The 24,993-nt window shown below is 43.2% G+C and overlaps 1 protein-coding gene across 4 annotated transcripts in view; it reads right to left on the reverse strand.

Annotated features, from left to right (window-relative positions):
- The window catches only part of afdna (afadin, adherens junction formation factor a), a gene marked incomplete at its 3' end in the record, with an annotated part of 118,714 nt that extends 95,788 nt beyond the window's left edge, over positions 1–22,926 (reverse strand). For all 4 annotated transcript variants that reach the window (XM_084560061.1, XM_084560060.1, XM_084560059.1 and 1 more), the window contains exon 1: positions 22,460–22,926. In XM_084560061.1, the coding sequence (XP_084416187.1) occupies positions 22,460–22,561 (102 nt within the window). In that variant the 5' untranslated portion in view covers positions 22,562–22,926. The remainder of the gene's footprint in view (positions 1–22,459) is intronic.
- Between the last annotated feature and the right edge of the window lie 2,067 nt (positions 22,927–24,993).

Below are 24,993 nucleotides of genomic sequence, written 5' to 3' on the forward strand. Positions count from 1 at the left end.
GGCCTGAAGTGAATGCTGCGTTCAAGTGACATCGGTATAATCGGAAAAACAACATTCTGGCTGAAGAAAAAAAAAATCATTAAAATACTCCCTCATGTCGGAAAACAACTCGTCAACTCGGACATGATTTTGGTAGCAGCTGCCATCACCCAGGATGTCACACATAAACCACAGAAATATAAAAGGCCGGAAAAACAACTCTCAAACCGGGAACAGGGAACTTCCGTCACCACTTGAATGCAGCACAACGTGCTTATGTTTGTAAACTAACAACATGGCGGCGGCGGCGGCGGCGGTGGTGTGGGACTTTTTCCAAAGTTTCCGAGGATGACTTTTCTCTGGCTGTTCGTAATAATAATGTTTCTTTTCAGTATTATATTAACTGGCATCTTTAACTTTACTGTACATCTTTCTCTAGTAGTAGTAGTTTCAGTAACCATATGTTCTTTTATCTACAATCATAATCTGTTTATTATTATTATTATTATTATGTATTTTCATTTATTTTATGTTTTATTTATTTTATTTTTTTGTCATTTATATTTTTGTTTTTATTACTGTATATATTTTATTTCTGTGAGCAGCTTGGGTCAATTACATTGCTATATAAATAAACGTGACTTGACTTGAAAGTGGCACGAGGTGGAAAAATCAGCACCAGCTTTAATACCTCAAACATGAAAAGTAATTTGAAATGTAGCCATCGATTCGATGGGGTTTTGAAGGCGTATGAGGACGCCAGCGCGGCTAAAGAAGGTAGCAAGCTAGCTGGAAAGAAGACACCTGGACTTGTACCCATTGGTACGTTATCAGTATCGGCCTTTGGAAGCGGAAAGTTATCGGTTATCGGTATCGGTTTTTAAAAAAAAGTTACCGTGCATTCCTACTTAATTTCCACTGAACACAACCATAACTTCCACCAGAACAAACCCTTTCACCTAATCTTACCATTCAACACAAATTTAGTTGAGTTTAATCTAACATTAATGACTTGTGTTGATTTTAATTGGAACTGCAGCTGCATTATTGATCTGTAAAAAGATTGCCTCCACCCACATGAAGGGTAACACTTATTTTAGTTTCTAACATGTGCAGAAACAACCAGTTTATAGTTTGTTTTTGTTGAGTTCTCGTCAACCCAACCACCAAACGCTAACGACGCCGTCTCATTATTGATTAATCTGACAACTACTGTTTTCAAGTCACCAATTAATCATTTGGGGCTAATCAACTTTGCACAGATTGAAAAAGGTGCCTTTAAATTTAAGACGACATAGCAAAGAGAAACTCTGGAAACATCCGGCATCCTTTTGTGTAATACATGAAACAATAAACTGTTAGCCCGGAAGCCAGTTCAAACTTCCTCCGCCCAAAAATTTTAAGCGGGGGAACTTTGGTTTGGAGCCAGACCGATGGCTTTGTGCAGGAATGGACCGAACAGGGCGAACAGTTAACAGCGATTAGGACGTTTGCTTCTCCAGTTCTCTTCTGGTTTACTGCGGTGCCTCTACAGTGATCTTGAACTGCAAAACACCAACAGGAAGTTGGTGTTTCGGATCTCTTCTTTAACTTTAATGCTTCCCAAAGCCTTTTATACCAGAGCCAGGGTGTGTCTATCTGGTTATGATTCTAACAGCCATTAAAACATCCTGACGACAGTTGCAGATATCCATATAAAACGATCCAAGTGATGCCACAAGAATCCAAATAAGCACATAACGTCATGTGGACTTTCCCCAAAAAAGCACAGTTCAAAGAAAAAGCCTAAAATTCATTTCCAAAGAAAAAAAGCTTCACATACTTTCCACTATTTTGGCTAAGCTGGCCGGCATCAGTCCTGTTATGTGGTTAACCCTGTGTCTGATTGCACCGGTGGATAATGCAGTGAATTTGCACCAGGCGCTGCCTCCTTCGACAAACAACTGACCAGGAACAGCAGCCTCTCCCCTCGTACGCACACATACAAACACACACTCTCAAGTCGCAAATAATTACATCAAGATGAATGGCAGCTACAGAGAAACACATTTGTACTCTCTTTTTCATGAGAAAGATATCCACCCTAAATCTGGGCTTGCGTCAGCGATGTCGGGCCAAGAAACATCGCCGCTGTCCCACTGCTCTACTGCATGGAAATGTGCGCGCCCGTCAAATCCGTTCTCATGAAGCAAGGTGGACGGCTAAGATCAACAAATATGACGGGGTGGAGCAGAGCGTAGGGAAGTCCCAGAATCACAGAGGACACCCACGCCGTATTATTGTATTTCTGGTGAAATTCTCCAACGGGCCCCGCTAGGAGGAGGGTGGGGCCGGACCGGGCTGGGACAGGGTGAGGACAGGGTGCAGCTAAGTTCGGGGGGGTAATAATAACAACCAGCAGATGATAGGAGTGGAGCTAGGACCAAAGCACAGGCCTCTGGTTGAGTTGTTATGTAACTTAAGGCTGCAGCAAAGAATATGAGCAATGCTTTCACTTAAACTCTTGTCACAGTGTTTCCCACAACATTTAATGAGGGGTGAGTCTACTGTCTTAATAGAAGCCCACAATTATGATGCTATCCCAACTATTAAAACTATTTAGTAGGGATGCACCAAAAATTTTTGGCCCGAAAGTGCATTTTTGTTTTTTCAGCCAAAAATTTTCAGTGCATCCCTACTATTTATACTTTATATGGCACATATATATGACGTTTTTTTTGGTGTCAGTCAGTCTGTAACGTACCGTACTAACACAGCAGCAGCCTGTGGAGCTCTTCAGTTCCTCTACATGAATATTAAACAAAATTTTTTTGAGACGTGGCTTTCTGTGGACAAATGTGTGTAAGATTAAATAAAGTATCAGAGAATCAATCTCATTTAGTAAACAGCTGACTTTAAGTCTAACCTTGCTCGCTAGCTCTTATAAAGTTTGGCTAGTTCACGTTACGTCTGGAGTCGTTTCCTCCGGGTTTTGATCAACCCTCTGTAAGTAATTTTAAATCTCCGTGGTCTAAAGAAAAAAAAAACTCAAGAGCACAAACATCGGGTTTTAAAAAGTAGCAGTAGCGTGAATTCTTATTAGCGAACAATACAAATAGCTTCTCATGCTACACGAGTTGGCCAAGCCGCTTTCTCCGTCAGGTTAAATTTCAATACAGAGCAGGTGAGTGACCAGTGTGTGGAAGGTCTGGGGGGGAGGCGGCGGCTTTGGGGAGAGGTGGGGGGGGGGGGGGGGGGGGGGCGGCGGCTTTGGGGAGAGGTGGGAGGGGGAGACGCTTTCGGGAGCAATAGGAAAAAGAACGCAAGCACAACATTGCTTGAAAGGTGCAAAAATATTTCCGATTCGTTGTTCGTTAGCCCACGGTGGAGTAAATTAGACCCCAGCAGGAAACACTGCGCCAGTTTATTGGGTGCACTAGTGAAAACTAGGGATGCACCAAAAATTTTCGGCGAAAATTGCTGCGGTTGTTGCTTCCATCATCACAACATCCTGTTTCGGCCGTGTTGTTTCGGCGATAAATTTTCGGCCGAAAATGGCACGAAAGTGCATTTTCGTTTTTTCGGCCAAAAATTTTCGGACTTTGATCGCTGAAACAACACGCGCAAGCAACAAACGCGGCAATTTTCGGTGCATCCCCAGTGAAAACAAATGCACTTTGCACTAAATGGCCCATCGCAACTGTTCAACGTTCAGTTTATGTTTAAACAGCGTCAGAAATGTGGTGATTCAACCGGACGATTATTTTTAAAGGATGTAGTCTATGGTTCTGTTTAACTGGATTTGATGAAATGCAATTTAGCCTTTAGCCACTGACTCAAATAGAGTTGTCAAAAAAATAAAAACATGTGTGGGTACAACACAGTACAATCTAATAGTATTACCAACCACGGCTTTAGTTAAAACGAAAACCGCCGAATGCTATAACCTTCAAGAAGTCAAGATTTAGTGCAGGGCTCTTACCAGTAGCGTACCTAAAGAACTGGCATGTGAGCGTACATCAGATAAGAGTTTATGTAAAGATGCATTTCATACGGTGAGATAAACCTTAAGTGCTTTCTTGAAAACATGCCACGCGAGGCCACTTACCGAGGGGCAGTGGAACAGGCCGTTAATACAACACTCAGATATTGACACCTCGTTCAGTGGCTATGACGACTACTGGCAAACAAAACCTGGCTAAACAAATACGCAGCACAGCGAAACAGTTCTAGGTGTCGTGTTTCTGGACAAATTTAAGGCGAATACGGGTTTGCTTGCAAGTGCGCCAAGTGTCTGTCTGGTTTGTGTACACTAGGATTATGAGTGCTGCTGAACGCTACTCTGATGAAAAATAAATGTGACTGAACCAAAGTAAAGTTGTTAAATACATTACACAATAAAAGCCGTGCAGAATAATGGAGAAACAACTGAGCTAGACCGGAGACAACACCCCAGTAAGGCAGCATGAAGAAAGAAAATAAATAAATAAATAAATAAATCATGCAGAGTGAAGTCCAACAATGTCCCGTTGAGTCCATCACACACATCTGCCGTCATGAGTTCGCTATGCCGATGCTTTTCACACACCGACGACGCCAAGCCAGGAAAACATTTCAACACACAAGAGGCAACACAACATATTTTGTGGTCCCGGGTTTATAAGTTTTGGAATGCTCTGTTGTTAGTTTGTCAAAGATACGTTTGTGTGTTTCTGGAGCGCTTGTTAAGATGGTAATTAAGTTAAAGTAATCTAAAAGAATTACACCCCAAAGAAGCCATTATCGCTAAACGGTTTTGACCGTTAGACCCGCCGTGAATGCGGATTTCATTGCGAGACGTGTTTCAACCAGCGCAGAGAATTAAAAACCTCAGAATGCAACTGGATAGATAACAATCAGAGACGTTTACTTGTTAACTAATTCAACTCCACGGTGTTCAGATGATGTGTATGGCTGCTGGTACTCTTCTGTCCATCACCACGTAAAGACCAGCCTCAAATAAATTGACTGGCAGCATAATCAGTTACCAAAGAAGCAAATCCAGACCAACTTTCCACCACAACAATAACTTGTAACTGACCAGCCACAACATTATGACCACCGACAGAGAAGTAAATAACATTGACCATCTTGTGACAACTCAGTGTTCTGCTGGGAAACTTCTGGACCTGGCATTCATTGGTGTGGATGTTACTTAGACATGTAGCACCCACCTAGACCAGACCAGGCCCCCCCCACCCCATAGCAATGACACTCCTCGATGGCAGCAGCCATCCCCAGCAGGATGCAGCCACAAAAACACTTTAGGAACAACAGCACAAGGTGTTGACCTGGCCTCCAAATTCACTAGATCCCAAACTGATCAAGTATCTGAGGGATGATCCACAGAGGCCCCTCCCCTCAAAGGCCCCCCACTAACAACATCCTGTTGCCAGACACCACAGGACACCCTCAGAAGGCCCATGTCCATTCTTTAATGAGTCTGATGAACTGTTTTGGAGGCACAAGGGAGACCTACACAGTATTAGGAAGGTGGTCATAATGTTATGCCCGATTGTTGTAGATCAATGTTCTTAATGAAAAACATGGAACATTGGATGACAATAAAAATTGACTAAAAAGTACATTTTACAGTCTTACAATCTCTGCCCTCTAACTACAAGTACATTTCAAACATCTTGCAAACGTCTTCTGCTCTTTTTTTGAATTTTACGATCAATGTTTGCACAACTCAGACGTTGATCTGCTGCAAAGAACCACAACAGATCGTCTGTTCAGTGCTTCTTGTGACTTATTCAGTCTAGGACGACATAAAGGTGTAGTGCGTCCATGTTTTTGGCTTATTCAACGTCAAACATGTCTTCTTGTGTGACTGTTGCTCATGCTGCTGGATTTCTGGAAAGTAGCCAGTCAGCAGTCGGTATGTCAGACTTTAGAGGCATAATCACATCACGTAATCTCACTTTATTAGGGCCATAATTTAAAGAAGAAGAAGAAAAAAAAAAACAGAAGCTTAATCAATTGCTGCTTTTGATAAATTAGATTTGGAGTCCATTATTTTGGTCGCAGCCTGACAACCACTTAACTCCAACCACAAGAAAACTTTGGCAAACGTCGCTGCTTTTGATAAACAAGATTTGGAAGCCATTATTTTGGTTGCAGCTCCGCAAGCGCTGCCCTCTGACCGCAACGAAACATCAGCAAACATTGGGTTTTACTCCTTATTGCTCCAGATGATTATACAGACTGCTCCTCCTTGTTGGCCCTGACTTAAGACACTGATCCATCGAAGCCGTGCAAAGCACTTATTGTCTCGTCGCACGTATCCGAATACATCTAACTGGAAGGACTCAAACATGTCTTCAGGCTGGAGTTCATTCACATCGATTAAATCTGCCATCAGTATCCGTCTATCCTGGGTATCTACTGTGATGGATCCTTCCTTCCTGGCTGATTTACACGCTGCAAGATGTCTGGAAAGAAAACCCAACTGGCTGATATTTTAGATTTCACAATTATTTTTTTTAGGATGATAATGAAGAAATACAAACTGAACCAAACGCTGCGTTTGATAAATTAGATTTGGGAGTCCATTATTTTTGTTGCAGCCTGACAACCGCTTAACTGTAACCACGAGAAAACATTGGCAAACGTTGCTGCTTTTGACAAACAAGATTGGGAATCCATTGTTTTGGTTCCTGCTCTGCAAGTGCTGCCCTCTGACCGCAACAAAACAGCAGCAAACGTTGGGTTTTACTCCTTATTGCTCCCGACGATTATCCATGTTTTACCTCCTTGACTTAGGACACTGATCTGCTGCAAAGATCCACGGGAGCTGGTCGCAAGCCGTGCAAAACACTTACTGGCATGTTAGTTAGTTGCAAGTATTTCCAGGTCTTTCACGTCTTTGTCCAGCAATCTGGCCTTAGATATCTACCAAGCTGCAAGGGTGCAACACTTGGACACAAACCTGACTGCTAATATTTTAGATTTCACCATCTTTCACCAAACTTTTAGGACCATAATGAAGGAACACAAGCTTAACCGAACGCTGCACTTGATAAATACTTCTCTGAATATAACCACAGCTCCTCCGGCCACAACAAAACTTGCAGCAAACGTTGGGTTTTACTCCTTATTGCTCCAGATGATTATCCATGTTTTACCTCCTTGACTTAAGACACTGATCTGATCTGCAAAGATCCACGGGAGCTGGTCGCAAGCCGTGCAAAACACTTACTGGCATGTTAGTTAGTTAGTTGCAAGTATTTCATGTCTTTGTAAAGCAATCTGGCCTTAAATATCTACGGTGATGGATCCTTCTTGAGTTCTTTGCATTGAATGCTGCAGGGGTGCAACACTTGGACACAAACCTGACTGCTATTTAGATTTCAACTTTTAGGACCATAACGAAGGAACACAAGCCTAACCAAACGCTGCACTTGATAAATACTTCTTTGAATATAACCACAGCTCCTCCGGCCACAAGAAAACGTGCAGCAAACATTTGGTTTTACTCCTTATTACTCCCGGTGATTACACAGACCCCGCTTCCAAATTTTCCCTCCTTGCAGGCCCACGACTTAAGACATTGATCTGCCGCAATGCACCATGGGAGCTGGTCGCGAGCGGTGCTAAACAGCCACTAGTGCTTGAACTGATTGCTGTCTGATCCTGTGAGGTCAATAGCGAGTGAACGAAGGGGGGGGTTACCTCCTGCGTGATTGGCCTGCATGGACGCGAGCAGCTTGTGACTGACAGGTGGGGGAGCGTATTGGGAGACGAGAGGACGACGCAAACCAATGAAGGACGGAGGAGGTTTAAAAAAAAATAAAAAATAAATAAAGGGGGACAAGGCAGGAGGAGGAGGAGGAGGAGGAGGTGGTGAGTCGGGCCTCCGAGGGGATTAACATGGTCTGACGGGCTGGCTGGGACAAACACACTCACACATATATACACACAGCTTTGAGGGCGGGCTGCTCTGCTGAGCACACACAATACACTGCTTGTTTTAGAACAAGGGGAAAGAGAAAAGATAGATAAGAGAGAGGCCAAATCACACAGAAGGAATGCGTGTTTGACACAAAGAGAGAGGGCAAAGAGAAAGAGAGAGATTATGAACTACAGGTGCTTCCCGAAGTAACGCAGGGGAAGAAACTCCTGCTGTGTGGGGGTAAATGCTTACTCCATGCCTCTGCCTTGCAGTGACTTGCCCCGCGCGTAGATCTTGTTTATTAATGAGTCACCTGTCTGGCTCGCGCTGCAGCCTGGCTCCCAAACAGTCAACAGGCAATAAATACATCTTTGAGAAGTATTTCCTTCATTCCGTTTGTAGCAGGAATACCCGACATTCCCCAATTTCCACAGAGAACCTATCGCGTTACCCGACCTTCTCCGTCTGGAATTCTCTCTTCCAAAGTCCAATTGCATTCCAGGGATTCCATGACCGTAAGAACCCTGAAAAGCTTGACATATCACCCAGTTGGATCCTCAAAAAAAAAAAAACACAAAATTAAACACCCACGTTCGCACAACGCTGATGTGTTACTCTTAGTGCTTAGGGAAGCTCCTTCAGGGAGCAGTTTAGCATATATTGATCAGGTTTCGGCGGCCAATGGTGGAAAATTAACTGCCTCCGAAGTAGAGCGCGGTTTCTGCAAGATTGGCCGAGTTTAATTTAAGGCTTAAAGTACCCGTTAGGTAAAGCAACAATCAATTAGCTGATAAAAATTTGCAACCTAAACAGAATGAGTAAATAAGAAGAAGAAGAAGTGTGGATCGCAGGTTTGTGTAGTGAGGACGACTTCCCACTAAATACTCTGCAAACAGCAAAACGTACGTTTATTTAAAAGCTTCTTAAGCTTCTTCCATAATCTGTAGAAACTCGGGTGCTGTTTTGCAGGCATCTACATCTTCTGTGTCTAAAGTGCAAAGTTGTCCAGCGTTGGGCTTGATGGCACACGCTTAAAAAATGAAAAGTACCTGTAATTAGTTGTTCATGTGCATCACGATAAATACCACTCGCTGCTAAATCTCTTAAAACTACAACACACCTCGTCGGTTTAGTGCTTCGGTAAAAACATGGGTTTTGAGATATCAACATACACTGATCAGCCATAACATTACGACCACGTGGGATGCATTAGGCAGCAAGGTCACATTTTGTCCTCAAAGTTGAAAAATGGACGAATGGAGGGATTTGAGCAACTTTGACAGGGCTAGAAAACTGAAAACGCTGCAGCTGGTGTAGGGTGATCCCTGTCTGCAGTGGTTAGTACGGATCTGAAGTGGTCCAAGTAGGAAAAGAGGTGAAAATGGGCCGTCAAGGATCACTGATGCACGTGGGGAGTGAAGGTTGATCAAACAGATGAGCTACTAAAGCTCAAACTCTGAAAGAGTTGAAAAGAAGTCAAGACAGAGTGGATCACGGTTTGTTTTGTATGGGTTTGCATGGCTTTAGACGAGGGATGCATGATGACTTTTTTTAAAAACCGATACCGATAACCGATAACATACCTGAAGATGAGGAAGACTAATGAGCAAAAGCCGCGCTGGCGTCCTCATACGCCTTCAAAACCCCATCGAATCGATGGCTATGTTTCAAATGACTTTTCATGTTCGAGGTATTAAAGCTGGTGCTGATTCTTCCACCTCGTGGCACTTTCTTTAAACATTTATTACAAACAGCCAGAGAAAAGTCATCCTCGGAAACTTAGAAAAAGTCCCACACCGCCACCGCCGCCGCCGCCATGTTGTTTGTTTACAAACGTATGCACGTTGTGCTGCATTCAAGTGGTGATGGAAGTTCCCTGTTCCCTGTTTGAGAGTTGTTTTTCCGGCCTTTTATGTTTCTGTGGTTTATGTGTAACATCCTGGGTGATGGCAGCTACGACCAAAATCATGACCGAGTTGACGAGTTGTTTTCCGACATGATGGAGTATTTTCAGCCAGAATGTTGTTTTTTCCGATTATACCGATGCCACTTGAACGCAGCATTCACTTCAGGCCGTTCAGGTCTCATGTGGGAGTTGGAGCGATTGATTAAAACAACCACTCACACCGCAGCACTGACAAAAATATATATTATATATTATCGGGACCATTCGTTATGATATCGGACTTATCGGAATGACGTCATAATTTCCAGATATCGGACCGATAATTATCGTGCACCCCTACTTTTGACCAGTAAGGGTGACCTTGCTGCTACCAAGAGGTCTGCTTGGTCTGCAACGATATCCAGGTGTCAAAGTAACATCCAGGTTTCCCAGAAGAACATCACATCGTAAAGAAATCATCGATAGGTTTTATCCAACTACCTATTTTTATTTTTATTTATTTATTTTTTTTTTTTTTTACACGTAGCAGTAACGTGCCGTTTCAATCAGTTTCACCCGTAGCCCAAATACAAGCTCGACAGTGGTACATGAAGCTGAAGTGGACTTCCTAACAAGCTGGAGATAAACAGTGGTAATAAATAACCTGGCTGTCCAGCGTGACCCCCCATCCTTCTATTTAACGGGCGGCGGCCAATAGACCGAGGCCAACTGCATTGATTACAGCTGGTACAGTGATCTGGGGTATGTGGCTGGAAGAAGATTAGACACAGACAAGGCCTCCTTCTTGTGATTTTTAACATATTTAATTGCTGTAATTGACAGAATCAGCCACCGAGTGAAACAAATTTGTGATTTGTCAGCTATATTAAGGCGGCGGCTGCAGTGCAAGCGCGATATCTCACGTCTAAATAAAGAACAGCCTCACCCCCTTTGCATGCTGTCACACTGGAGGAGTGAAGAGCGCCGCAGTGCCAGTCCACGCTGAGCGACTATGACGACCTGCACGCAAGGAATTACTGCCTTGCTAATGTTTAAACCACAAGCTGTTTTCACTGGACCGACTGCAGTTCAGGAAAGCAGCGCTCGGCTGATGGAAATGAGCTGCAAGGTTGCTCATACAGTCATGCATTCATGTGCGTGACAGAGAGACGGGACATAACTCTGCCGGACGGGCCGTAAGCCTCGTGGTCGTGATCTTTTGCCCCCCCGTTACGTGATGGAGCCGCTGCGAGACGTCCGCCGTTCGGCCCTGAAACGCGGCGTGCGACACGTTTTACGGCTTCATCTGGTCGGACTGATAGGCAGACTCTGGCGAGATGAGCGCGACGGCAACAGGGACGACGCAGGTGGACTGTGGGACACATGCAGAGCTAGACTTATCTCAGGCCTGCAGAGTGTTACGAGGAGATGGAGGCTGCAGAGGAAAAAAAAAAAAAAAAAAACCTGGTCTGAGAGGTTAATGGTCAAAGCGGCAGCCAGAATTAAGACTTAAGACACTGAAATGAACAGCTGTTCCGTCCTCTCAAGAGGACTAAGTCCATTCCTCATTAGAAAAGCAATAAAACATGAGCAGTTCATTCAAAAGTGCAAGTTGAATATAGAAGACTACATCCACAATTTAACAACATCCAGTAAGAGAAAGGAATCTACAAGGGCATTCAAGGCTAACTTTAGCTAGCATGCTACTGTAGACCAATTCAAACTTTCAGTAAAAATCTGCAGAACTGTCTCCTCTGAACTTGATTAGCCTCCTGTTTCTAGTTATTTTTAGTTACAGCAGGTCGTTGAACCACAGCCCTCGTCTTTGTTTACGTCCGTTTCCCCCTACGAGATGATTACCGGCGATGCGTTCAAAGCTCCCTGATCTGGCACGATACTCTAAACAGGTTTGAGATTTGAGAGAAGAATATCTGTGACGCAACCAGATATCAAAATCAGACAGGGTTTTAAAACTGCAGCAGTCTGAGCCCAGCTTAAGAAGACCAAAATAGTCACCGTGGTGCTTCTATTTTAGGTACGGCGGACGCACCTATAGATGCTGCAACTGGAAGCCTCGGACGCGGACTTGATTGTGATTTAGCCACTAGCTGCCCACCTTCTGCTGCTTTAAGACTAGGAAATTAATGAATCCTTTTGACTTGTCTACTAGGGATGACCCGACCAGTACCGGGGGTCGATCCAGGCATTTCTAAAAATGATCGGATCAGTATGGGGCTAGTTATTTATAGGGATGCACTGAAACTTTTCGTCCGAAAATTGCTGCGGTTGTTGCTTGCACGTGTTGTTTGGGCGATAAAAGTCCGAAGATTTCCGGCCGAAAAAACGAAAATGTATCGCCGAAACAACACGGCCGAAATAGGATGTTGTGATGATGCAAGCAACAACCACAGCAATTTTCGGCCAAAATGGCCCAAGAGTGCATTTTCGTTTTTTCGGCCGAAAATTGCTGCAGTTGTTGCTTGCATCATCACAACATTCTGTTTCGGCCAAACATTTTCAGCCTTTTGTCGGCGAAGCAACACGTGCAAGCAACAACCGCAGCAATTGTCAGCCGAAAACGGCAGAAAATGTTCGGTGCATCCCTATAAATAACTAGCCCGATACTGATCTGATCATTTTTAGAAATGCCTGGATCGACAACCGATACTGGTCGCAACATCCCTAATAGACAAGTTAAAAGGATTCAGTAATTTCCTAGTCTTGCAGCAGAGGGTGGGCAGCTAGTGGCTAAATCACAATCAAGTCCGAGGACGGCCCAGAAGTGCATTTTCGGCCGGAAATTTTTGGACTTTAATCGCCGAAACAACACGTGCAAGCAACAACCGCAGCAATTTTCTGGCCGAAAATGGCCCAAAAGTGCATTTTCGGTTTTTCGTCCGAAAATTTTTGGTGCATCCCTAGTTATTTAGTTTAAGGTCTGCCATGAACCAAAACCACGTCCCTGCAGCGTCAAAACGTCTTCAACCTCTTCGTTGGCTAGCGTCAAAGCTGCCAAAAATTAAAGAAGCAGAAGAACTAATGCCACGTGACTAAACTGCTGCGTGGAAGAACTTTACTCTGGAAAGAGCAGTCTGATGTTTGGTGAGGTGGTAGTAGGTGATTGTTATTCAATACTACCACCTTGATTCACCATGAAAAAACACGCAATCCATCCTGGAGACGGCATCAGGGAGTTTATGGCAGCGTTGGATGACCAGAACGTTTCTGGAGCCAAGGTACGAGCTACCCTCTCCACACTAGATTAACTCTGACAGCCCAATCTATTGGACGACCCTTTTGTCTACACTTACTGCTAATGTTTGGTTGATACTCCCGCAAGAGCTGCAAGCTAGCCTACACCAGTATAAGTGTATCTGCACCGTTGTTTTGTTGCACTGCTAAAAAGCTAGCGTTGAGTTTCTCTGCGTACGTCAAATAATAGCAACAGGAAGTGAGTGGCTCATGTTGGAACTGGATCTAATGTTAAACCACAGATACTTTTAGTTTAAACAAAGCTGCAAGACAGAAAATAGAAGAGACATCTAAGTGGATCGTGTGTAGGAGGCAGATGACGGAGGGAGAATTTGGTGAAATGCATTTCACCTTCAACCACAACCATCATCATAGCCTGACGACGACGATTTTATTTTTTCCCTTCAGCTCCTGTAGTCTGCGCTCATCACAGCTTCAGGGTTACCATGGTGACGCAGGCAGCCAGCAGCAGCCACGTGACGTGATGCGAGAGACAGAGACAGAGACAGAAAAGAGAGAGGGAGAGGGAGAGGGCCGATGAACACACAGAGAGGAACAATGCAGACGGAGATAAACGCAGACAGCAGTCAGCTACCGTGTGACCGAGTGCCAGCTCGTGGTGCCGCTGTCGTCGTCGTCGTCGTGGCCGAGGCCTCCGCTGGGCTCCCAATATCAGCCAGCTGCTGCCGAAAAACGGATAAACGCAACGCCAGGCCGACGCTGACCTTTCAGTCAAAGTCAAACAGCAGCCAGCTCGCCAGCTCCTCGTTATAAAAAGGTGACAGCCTGAACAACGAAAGCTATAGTATGCACTACCAAACGCCTCTGGTAAAACATTTTCCTCCATAAAATAATAATCCAACAATAATAATAATACAGTAATAAGTGGCTCCAGTTTCTTCGGCGTTTTGGTTAGAAAACTGCAAGACATTTAAAATACGACACCTTAAACCACAGGTGTCAAACATACGGCACGCGGGCCGACAGTGGCCCACCAGAGAGTCTGATCTGGCCCGCAGCATGAATTTGCAAAGTGCGAAAAATTACGTGAAATATTTTAATGAAAATAACTGCTATCCCTTATTTGTCTACCGATTTAGTGGACAGAACACAACACTGAGACCCAGGACTAAACAGCAGACAGCAATGTGAACAAATTGCACTTATTTTCTTAAATTCTCCTAATTTACTCGTTCATCTTCGCACTAAAACAAATGCTAAAAAATCTGGAGTTGTCGTTACTTATAGGTTATTATTCTGTTATCCTCCTGGTCCGGCCCGCTTGAGATCAAATTGGGCTGTATGTGGCCCCCGAATGAAAACTAGTTTGACACCCCTGCCTTAAATTATAAACATTAAAAGACCAAACAAACGGTTGTGAAAATAGTTTAAATATCAGCTCGTTCTGAAAACTGTGCCTGTCGAGGCAAAACACTCAATAACAGGGCTGGGTTTTAAAAAAAGAAAAGATTTTCAAATCCATCTTCATTTGAAAGCTCGGATACTGATTAATAAAATCCTCAGACTGATTTCTTTCTTCATTTTTTTAAATATACGTCCTTTCCTGCATCTCGTCATTAGAAACCTCGCTGCCGTCTTGCGAGACTGTGCACGGAGATTAGCTCCAACTCTGCTTTAATGCATCTATTTTCTAGAGAGCGGCAGGAAGCAGCAGGGTTAGAAAGAGCAGACGACACTGAGCGAAGGGATCAAACCTGCACCCCCGGAGCACCCTGCTACCTCGGTACATCAACACAACACTGGTGCCACCGGAGATCTGAAATCTGGAAATAGTTGGTGAAATAAAAAGGAAAAAATCCGAGCCGGCATCACTAAAAACAACACAGTCATTCCAGGAAACACACTATCTCCACAAAACACACACTTCCCGTCAGGTTTCCTGCTTCCTGCGCAGGGGGGGGGGGGGGGGGAGGGAAAGGGCGTGGAGCGGCCGCTGATGTCACGGCGAGTCTGCGTTTTACTACAGGCAGCACTTTACATCCCACGAGAGGGAAAGGTGGATATGAGCTTCCTGCGAGTAAATAACTTTTCTCAAGAACGCGGCTCGAGTCAAGAGGACGAACTTAAACGCACTTGAAGCTTCTTCTTCCGTCTTCCTGTGTGAAGACTTCATATAAATGCTTTTCGTTTAAGGTTATATCTTTTCTGCGGCACCACCAGCCAGTGAAAGTTTTGCGCCGGGAGGAAACCGCTGACCAGATGTGCGGTCGCTCCTGCCATAAACTCGCAGCCTTTAGTCTCCTGTGAATGCAACAAACCGCCGTGCTTCTCAGTCTTTCCACCTCTCCGGGCAGCTTTGAGGACACGATACTGGGGATTTCACAGCACATTAACACGCTGAGAACCTACTGACAGCAAAGCAACAAAGAGCAGAGATGAGGATTGTATTTAGAGACGTGAATTATACAGCTGCCCACTCCTTCATCCTCTTAAATCAGCATTCTTGACTTGTTTCTTAAATTCAACCTTCAGTACAAAGGTACAGGTTACTTGAGCTACTATACATATATATATATATATTCTCACATGTTTACACGAATTTAGGACCTTTGAAGACTAGATTACTTATATTTTCCAATGGGAGCCACCAGAAAACTAATAAAAACCAAAACCAGTGACAGAAAATAAACACAAGTCAAGGATCTAAAATTAGGGATGCACCGAAAATGAAAATTCTTGGCCGAAACCGAAAATTTATATAATAATATTTATATAATACTTTATATATTGAAATACATCCACACGGCAGACACGCCCGTGCTGGCTGCGGTCTTTGCTTGCGTCATCACAACATCCTGTTTTGGCCGTGTTGTTTCGGTGATAAAAAAAAAAAAAAGTCTTTCGTCCGAAAATTTTCGGTGGCCGGATATATGGGGGGCATCCCTAATCTAAAATAGCCTGGGTGCCAGCCGAACTTAGTCCCGCCCACAACATTTGAGGTCTGGAAGTTCGGTCTGGCGTCGCTCTGTTAAGGCGCAATTATGCTCGAACAGGAGCTGTTCGTACCAATCAGATTCTCAGGGCGGGCTTTATACGATGATGGACAGATGATCAACAGTAACGTAACCACGTCACCAAAGAGCGCTTGGGTTGCATTTGTTTACAACAAAGATGGCTGCCGCTGGAGAACTGAGATGTGTAGATTCTGCCATCGAGTCTGTTCTAGAAGATATCGACAGCGCATTAATTTTAAAAGAGGAACAGATAAATGCGATCAAGGCATTTGTTAATCGGAAAGATGTTTTTGCCGTCCTTCCTACGGGATTCGGCAAAAGTTTAATTTATCAGCTGGCTCCGACGGTCGCTAAGAAGATGGGACACAATGCAAACCCAGTGGGGTATTCGTCGCTTAACATGCGTCGCACACTCCGTTGCTCTGATTGGTTATAGGTCTATCCAATTGAGTGCAGAGGCATTTTTTTTCCTGGTTCGGTTGAAACACGCCCCATAATCACAGCCCTATGGAGCGGTATCAGACTCACATTCTGACTAGAATTGAGTATGGCTACGTCAGGCTAAATCTAAAATGAACACGAGATACAAATTAGTGCAACTGTATGAGTGATGGCACGTCTAAAAAGCAAGCTGAAGCAAGGGCAACTGGACTAGCTGGGTTTCTTGAAGACGTTCAGCCACATGTCCAAGTAGCTTCTTCAGTTCTAAAAGACTGGTGAAGACGAGGGATGTGCGATATTTCATCGTTTACGATACATCGTCAAAAACATCCCCCACGGTAAGAATATGTCATCCCGCGATAAAAAACGATAAATTCCCATAGATGACGTATATATATGTGCGCGACACACTCGCAGCCCAACACGTGTGGACTATTGACAAATTGACGACGGCGGAAGGCGGAGCGGATACGCCGGGCAGCGAGGAGCTCGTTCCTAAACGAGGCTCCACCTCCATTATCTGGTTTGGTTTTTAACCCCTTAATTATATAAAGAAATTAAATATTTGTATTTTTGCTCACCACTCCGGCCGGTCCTACGAGAAACTAGAGTTTCCTAGGAATTTTCTGAATGTGTACAAACCGACACTGGAGTATTATATGCGTTATTTCGGCTGCAGTCTGAACGGAAACGGTATGTCGCAAATTCGCGACACTAGGCATGAAGGGGTTAAAAAGTCTGATGCGGAGCAGCAAATTACAACATCCAAGGTTTGCTAACAAGTGGTGCATAAAAAGGACAGTAACACGACGAATTTGTTCCACCACCTCAAACACAAACACAAACCAGAATATGAAGAAAGCCAGAAAATGCGTAAGGATGCAGAAGCAGCGTCGACTTCATCCAAATAGTCCGGTAAAAAAACAACACCTCAGATAAAACTTGCCAATGCATTATAGTCAGAGGTGTCAAAAGTATTCACATTCTGTACTTAAGTAAAAGTACGGATACTTGTGTAAAAAAATACTCTGGTAAAAGTAAAAGTACTGATTCAACTCCTTTACTCAAGTAAAAGTAAGAAAGTACAGGCTCTGAAATGTACTTAAGTAAAAAGTAAAAATGATTTTGCCATTAATGAAACAATTCATCCGTTAATTTTGCAAAATGAAAAAGTTCTAGCAGAATAATCTAGACTGAATTGACCAGATGTCCTGCATGAACATCTGAATAATTTTTAATAATAAAATGAGGGTTATTGGGTTGTTGTTTTTAAACCGCTAAGTAGTGTTAGCTATAAACTATCAAAAGGTGTGTTTCCATAGCATTGCTAATGTTGTAAACTAGCTTCCAAAAAATCCTCAAAAAGCTAATGATAGCAACAGAAACCACACCATACATGAATTTGTTTGTTTCACATTAGACCAGTAGTTCTCAAATAGTGGGGTCAGGTGGACTTTCAGTATTACTGTCTTTATTGATGCTTGAACGATAAACAAGCCTCCAGTCACTAGGGGGCAGCAGAGCTCAAACTAACAAACAGGCTGCCTGTTCAAAACAGTAGAAGAAGAACACAGGAAGCGCATCGTAGACTTTCCTTCTCTAGTCCGATGCTCTAGTCATGTCCGATCATGTCACGTCTTTTACGTGGAGGTTAAAAAAGTAACGAGCTTGTTTTTCAAATGTAAGGAGTAGAAAGTACAGATATTTGTGTAAAAATGTAGGGAGTAAAAGTAAAAAGTCGTCAGAAAAAGAAATAGTCAAGTACAGATACCTGAAAAATCTACTTAAGTACAGTAACGAAGTATTTGTACTTCGTTACTTGACACCTCTGATTATAGTCAAAAAGATTTATCGTCGTTTTTATCGCTACCGTGATAAATACCAGAAATTATAATTTTTAGTCCATATCGCCCATCCCTAGTGAAGAGTCAACTCCAGTCTTCAAGAAACTCCACAAGTCCAGTTGTCCTTGTTTCAGCTTGTTCTTTAAGATAAAATAACAGTAAGAAACATTTGCTTTAAGCTCTGCAGTGATGTAAAAGCTCTATAAGTCTGTTCAGAGCATTTATTACCTTTAAATGTATTAAATTTAGATCTTATTATAATAATTTGCTTTAAGCTGATGCAGACACTCCAGTCTGACTCAGTAATCTACAGCATGTGCGTTCTCCCAATCAATTTGAAAACTGGACAGACAAAATCTCCTGGGTCACTCTTAAATCTGAAAGATTCCCCTTTGGGTCGGCACTCAGGACAAGTGTAGTCAGTCGTCTTATCTGATCGGCCCTCGCCTCGACGAGCGGCATTTCCTCATTGTCAGAACCTGATTTACGTGATTCAGCACTCGTGTGAGGAGGAAAAAATAACAGAAATAATAATAAAAGTCACGCAGGAAGTGACCTCACCGCCGAGCCGCAGCTTCAGCTTCAGCCTGGCGCTGTCACAGGAAAATGTCAACACAATAAACACGGAACCCAACCTGATTAATGGCAATGTTACATGTAATTACCGGCTCAAAGGGTACTACCTGCTAATTACTGCCACTTCCTTACGCCTCATTATATATCGCTGGATACACGCCGCCCCGAGTACACGGTGACTGAGTGCCACGAGGGTACATTTGTAAGGCGATAGGCTTCATCTACTCCATCATTTATCTGGCGTAGTCCCTGGGGCAAAAACGCAAGGTCTGCGTGTCCCGTACGATGTGTGTTAGTATGTACTGGTAATGTTCTGGATATGTGCCTCCAACACAGATGGACTGACACCACCGTTGTTACGCTAAAACACAGTTATATACACATTATACCATAGTGGATTAAAGTGGGGACTCTCAGCTTTATTTTAAAGGTATTCATTCAGTAAAATATTATTTTTTATAGGCTCCAGACCTTTTACTTCATGGATTCACCCTCTGTTGGGTTTCCCACTGACCACCAACCAGGGGGCTCCTGCCCTTTTGTGACGTCCTGATTTCCTATGTTATTGTTAACCAGGTTAGACAAACAATTGCCGTGTGGAAATCCATTTCCATAGAAAAAAACGCCGAAAACCTGAGAACTAAGTCGGCAAGTGTGGGTACAGCAGATAAAAGACTCCATGTGACCTCTCTAGACTCAATGATTACAGGTTTTCAATGTTTATTCTAGGGGAATGGATGTCTGAGCTAGCAGCAGCAACCAATCGACCAATCAGAAGGCCCCGACAAAGGGTAAATTGAAGAACTAACGAGGAAACGTCCCACAGCTGTACGTGAAACAGCATCAGGGATAATTAACACGGGAACTTTGTGTAAAAATGTGCGTCCAGAGTCGGCGCTTTAAACCCGACTCGATTACATAACTAACTTAGCCACGTTTATTGGACCTAACTGGATATAAATGCATATAAAATCTTGCTTTTACATCATTGTGCAACTACTGAGCTTGCTCCCACGTCAAACTTGCCAACAACTCGTCCCTGGTGCGCAGCTTTCCAAGCACACAGAGCTGCTGAGGTGATTAGTTGTCAACATCCAAACTCCTGGAGGATTCCTGCAGGTGCTGATGCTCAAAAATCCTGACAAAGCAAATCTTCAAACGCGACTGCTGACATCAACCGGTGGCACCTTTTCTGAGTGGGAATCATCCGAGCTAGATGAAGAAATTAAAATCAGGAGCGTCATTTAAAGCCGCACACATCCAACCCAAACGTAGAATTATAGGTTAGCAAGCCACTGTAAGCGCCACAGCCTCGAAAACCCAGCGTTTACTGAATCTGCAGAAAAAACGCCACACATCTCTGCTCACTGTGAACCCCCACGTGACACGAGTACCTGCTATGTTACAAAAAAAAAAAAAAAACACCACAAAACCCACAGCAGGACTTATTCAGTTTGGCTCTGCGAGATTAAAAAAGTTTGAGAACCTTTGCTCCAGACTAATCAGCCATCCATGACTAATCTAATCACACGAATGATCTCACTGCTCTCAGCGGGCGAGAGTTGGTTTGATATTCAGAGACATTTTTTTAAATGAGCACATATTCTGGTTACGTGTGCAACAAATTATAAATGTGAGTCAATGACAGAGATCAAGCTGAATATTTTTTTTTTTGCAAAGAACATTTCACGCACAGCTTCACTCTGAAAGGAGGAGGTTGGACGGTTTGAAGGACACTTGTGCGGCTCGGGGGGCTCTCCTCGACCAGCAGACATATGGGGAGGGTGTGGTCGTGGAAAAAAAAAAGGAAGGCCACGCATCTGCTCACATTTAATCACGTTCTACTGGACGCGTGCTTCAGCCGCCGCCACCGCCGCAACGAAGCGACGAAGCGACCCCCCCCCCCCTTGTCCGGCCTGGGGAAACTTCTGCACGGGGGTTAATCATTCCTCACAGCATGGAGACACGGTAGCAGTACGCTACTCTGACCAAACGGCCGGCCGTCCAGCTTCAATCCTGATAAATTAATCGGCTCAAGAAGAGGAGTGGGGGGACCCTGTGGCCCCCCTATTGCACCCTTATCCAAGGAGAGGTGGGAGGGGAGAGGAGGGGAGGGGTGGGCTACCCGCCTAAAAGAAAAAAAATACAATCAGAGCCCCAGTTTTAAATCAAAACCACTTAGCCATGACATGCACCGGTCAGGGGTGAGGTTATATGGATATTGGCTAAACTTGAGACACCACCAAGCCCAGGCTGCTCTCTGGCTGGTAGCTAGCTAGCTAGCTAGCTAGCTGCAGCCTGCAGGGAGGAGTTTCTCATCCTGTTATTAGTAAACAACAACCACAACCTGAGCCCAGACTGGGGCCGGCTTTAAACACAGCGCTGCTCCTCAATATGTTGCAGGGATCCAAATGATTGCTGGTCAAACAAGCAGCATCAAGCTAGCTGTGGTGTTGAGGACAATGCAGGACGACGTGTACACGGCCAGTGGCATGGCATACACACACACACACTGACAGGGGAGGTTGTGTTCAGGCCAGCAGCAGTTTGATTGCCCTGCTCAGTCATTTACACCCAGCCTGTTTGCTAATACTTTAAGCTTTTATCTATTTACCCAACGTATGCAACAACCTCACCGTGGTGCCGGGCTTGTCAGCCATTGTAGGGCTGCTGCTGCTGCTGCTGCTGCTGCTGCAACAACCCCCGGCTACAGGCACAGCTAACACTGCCATAGCTGGATGTGTCTGTCTTACAACTTCTGGCTCTCGCTTAAATATAATTATAATGTGTGTGATACGAAGACGCCATTAGTTGGTGCACTTGTTCCGTTTAACACGACGGCAGGGTTCGTGTTTGCTCCACAGGTAAGGTGCTTGCTAACTGGCTAGCTAGCCCCATTACGTGCCCGCTCCCTCTCGAGCTGGGAGATAACAACACGCCGAACTCCATTCAAAATCCGGCGAATCGGTGCTGGCTTTCTTATCGCAGGCGATACACGCTTCAAAGGACACGCCTCAAGATATTATCCGCAAAGTGCCCACTTAAGATTTAAATTCGGCACATTTATCATTGTGGGAATTATTATTGTTTATTTTTTATTTATTTTTTTAAAGTGATGTCAACTTTGAGAATTATTTATGATAGTTCCCAAATATACAGTTGTGGGCGGTAGCTAGCAGCTAGCTAGGTTGGTGAGAAATGTTTATTTAAAAATAAATAATAGATAGTTACATATACACGATGTTAAACTGTGGGTAATTTAACGTTTAATTGTTTAGTTGCGATGAAAGGCCCGATATTTGTTTAATATTAAAAGGCCCCGAGATTTTTAAATGTGTTTGCTGCGAAACAGTAAAATCGTCAGATTTTTCAATGGAGTTTGGTATTGATTCTCTCCGCGCACGTACGGGGACTCGCCACCGAGTAAACCCGAGTAAACCACGCCGCCCGCAGCAGCTTGGCTTCCGACATTTCCAACCCAAGTGTCAAGACAGCGGTAGCTTTACGGTCTCCCATTCACACGGTAGAGAGACAGAGACAGAGAGGGGCCTGCGGGTCCGCGGCCTCTCCTGCCACTCCGGGCTGGTCTCCCTACCTCTGTGGGCCGGCTGATCTCGAACAGGTCGAGCCGGTTGGCGTTCCAGTGGTTGATGATGTCGGCCAGTTTCCTCCTCTCCTCCTCCCTGCTCCCCGTCATGGTGGACAGCCTTTCTGACCTTCTCCGCGCGTCCGCACTGTTGAATTAAAAAAATAAAAATAAACTTCCCGCAACGTTAAGTCCACACCGGAGGAGACAACGCCACCGCCGCGGAAACCGAAGGCTCAGGTCTGCTTCTTTGTCGCCGGGTACTTCTCTCTCTGTCTCTGTGTCTATCGGTTCACCGACCGACCTGCCGTCTGATCTGCTCCGGCGTCGCGCTCCCGGTGCTCCTCTGCGCGCCCCCGTTGCGTGTCTTGTGAACGCGCAGAGCCGTTAACCATTTAAGGGCCAATAACAAACGGTGATTAATTAAAGGCGCTGATTCCTGAACATACGCTGCTGACATTAACTAATTAGTGAGCGAGATTACATCATTATGCGCTAATTAAGCTTCCTGTAATTTTATTTAAATTCCTAAAACGACTAATCTTATTCTAAATATTCACTATCTATACATCTGACCTCCATTTATCTTATTTAAAATAAACTTATAAAGGTAAATTAGGAGGTGTACACAAATATATTTAAAACACAAAACTAAAAAACCAAAAAACAAATGACAAATATTATAAAAACAAAAAATACAGGAAAATACACCCATTATATTTTATTTGATTGTTTATGTTTTATTTAATATTTTAACTGGATAATAATTTTTAAAAAACTACGATGTGCACACAAATATATTTAAATCACAAAACTAAAATTTTATTTAAATACATTTCCAAAAACAAATAAGAAATATTATTAAAAAAAATACAGGAAAATACTTTTTATTTTATTGTTTATTTTTTTATTTAATATTTTAACTGAATAATAATAATAATAAAAAAGAAAACAATACGATGTGCACACAAATATATTTAAATCACAAAGCACTTCTCCTGCAGGATAAAAAGGAGATAAATTCTTAAAAGATAAAAAGGAGATAAATTCTATTTTTTTTTTTAAAAAAGAAAAAAAAACATGCTCTTTATTTTTATTTTTTATTTAATATTTAGTTGTTTTTTTAACAGATTAATAAAAACAATTGCATACACATGCATAATTAATTATTTTTTTATCTTTTTAACCATTTTATTATTATTTTTTTTAATTAGTTCTCCGTACTTTTAGTGGCCTTTATATTTAATTTAACAGATTTGTCTGAATTTTTCTATGTAATTCACTTTCTTATCTCTGTTATTATGATGAATTATATTGTTTGTCTTATATAATAATATTCACGAAATAACTGTTTATTGACCTTTGCGGGTTGACTTGACCTTTTATGATTCTATACCAAATGATAAGCATCACACTGATATAAGATACAGGGTTATAATCGTGGAGTGGAAACATTTTAATTGTTTTTCCTGTTTGTTTCACCGCTCAAATGTACCATGTAAATTGAAGGGGGATTGAATGAGAGGGGAAAGATAATCAAGATAAGATAATCCTCTTTTTTTCTTTTTCTCTATGCTCTGCATTGTGCACACGGTTTCATTTATTCTCCATGGAGAGCTGAACCCCTCACAGTCGTTCTCCACATCTTTCTTTGTCAAACAACAGCAAGAGTAGTAGAGGAGTGCTTTTCTGTTTTCATAGCACAGCTTTAGCCAGCAGGCGCTGAATGCCACATGATACCGTCAAGTCCCTGAATGCAACACGACACACAAACTGTCCCCTAACTCGATCTATCTATCTATCTAAGGTAGTAAGTATTGCATATTCATAAATAAATATCAATCTTTTCACTTTTTAATAATATAAGTGCATCCGCCGGCACAAGATGTTAATTTTACTGATTAAATTTATTGATTTTTAGAGAACGAACCCACAAAAGAGCGTCAAGAATCTTTTCTTATTTTAAATTAAGCGACGTCGTGATCTAAATTACTTTTCACATATTATTGTACTGGATGGACAGGTCGTTGTCTGCAGTCCTAACTGATGAGAATGTGTGATTGCTGGGGGTTAATTCATCTGTGTCGACACCAGCTCTTTATTAACATACAGCTGTCAGTGACTCTGAAAGGTCACCAAATATCATGCAGATGCGTGTGAAATGTCAGAAACACGGCGGTGATCGCATCCTACAAAAATAGCCGTGATACAGCAGGGCGGTTAGTCATGTAGGTCTCCCACGGATACTCTCCCAGCCTGGGTGGCTTCTTATAAACACGTTAGTCACCGAGCCTGAATTTGTGGGCGTTGGTGTTTAATGGTGTGAGCATCACGTGTGAGTAATGAATGGGAATTTAACTTTTATCAGAGCAGCTGATCTAACAGTAAACAGAGGATTGAAGAGACACAACCAGGGATGAGTCATGTATCTCGGATTTCAGCTGTTTCTTGCACATCCGCATTTCTTAAAACAAAAATTAAGGCGTTCAGGGCAGGGTTTGAGATGAAACGATGAGTATTTGACAGCTCACACTTCAACAGAG

This window comes from Chelon labrosus (genome assembly GCF_963514085.1).
Source record: "Chelon labrosus genome assembly, chromosome: 14".
Lineage (NCBI taxonomy): Eukaryota > Metazoa > Chordata > Actinopteri > Mugiliformes > Mugilidae > Chelon > Chelon labrosus.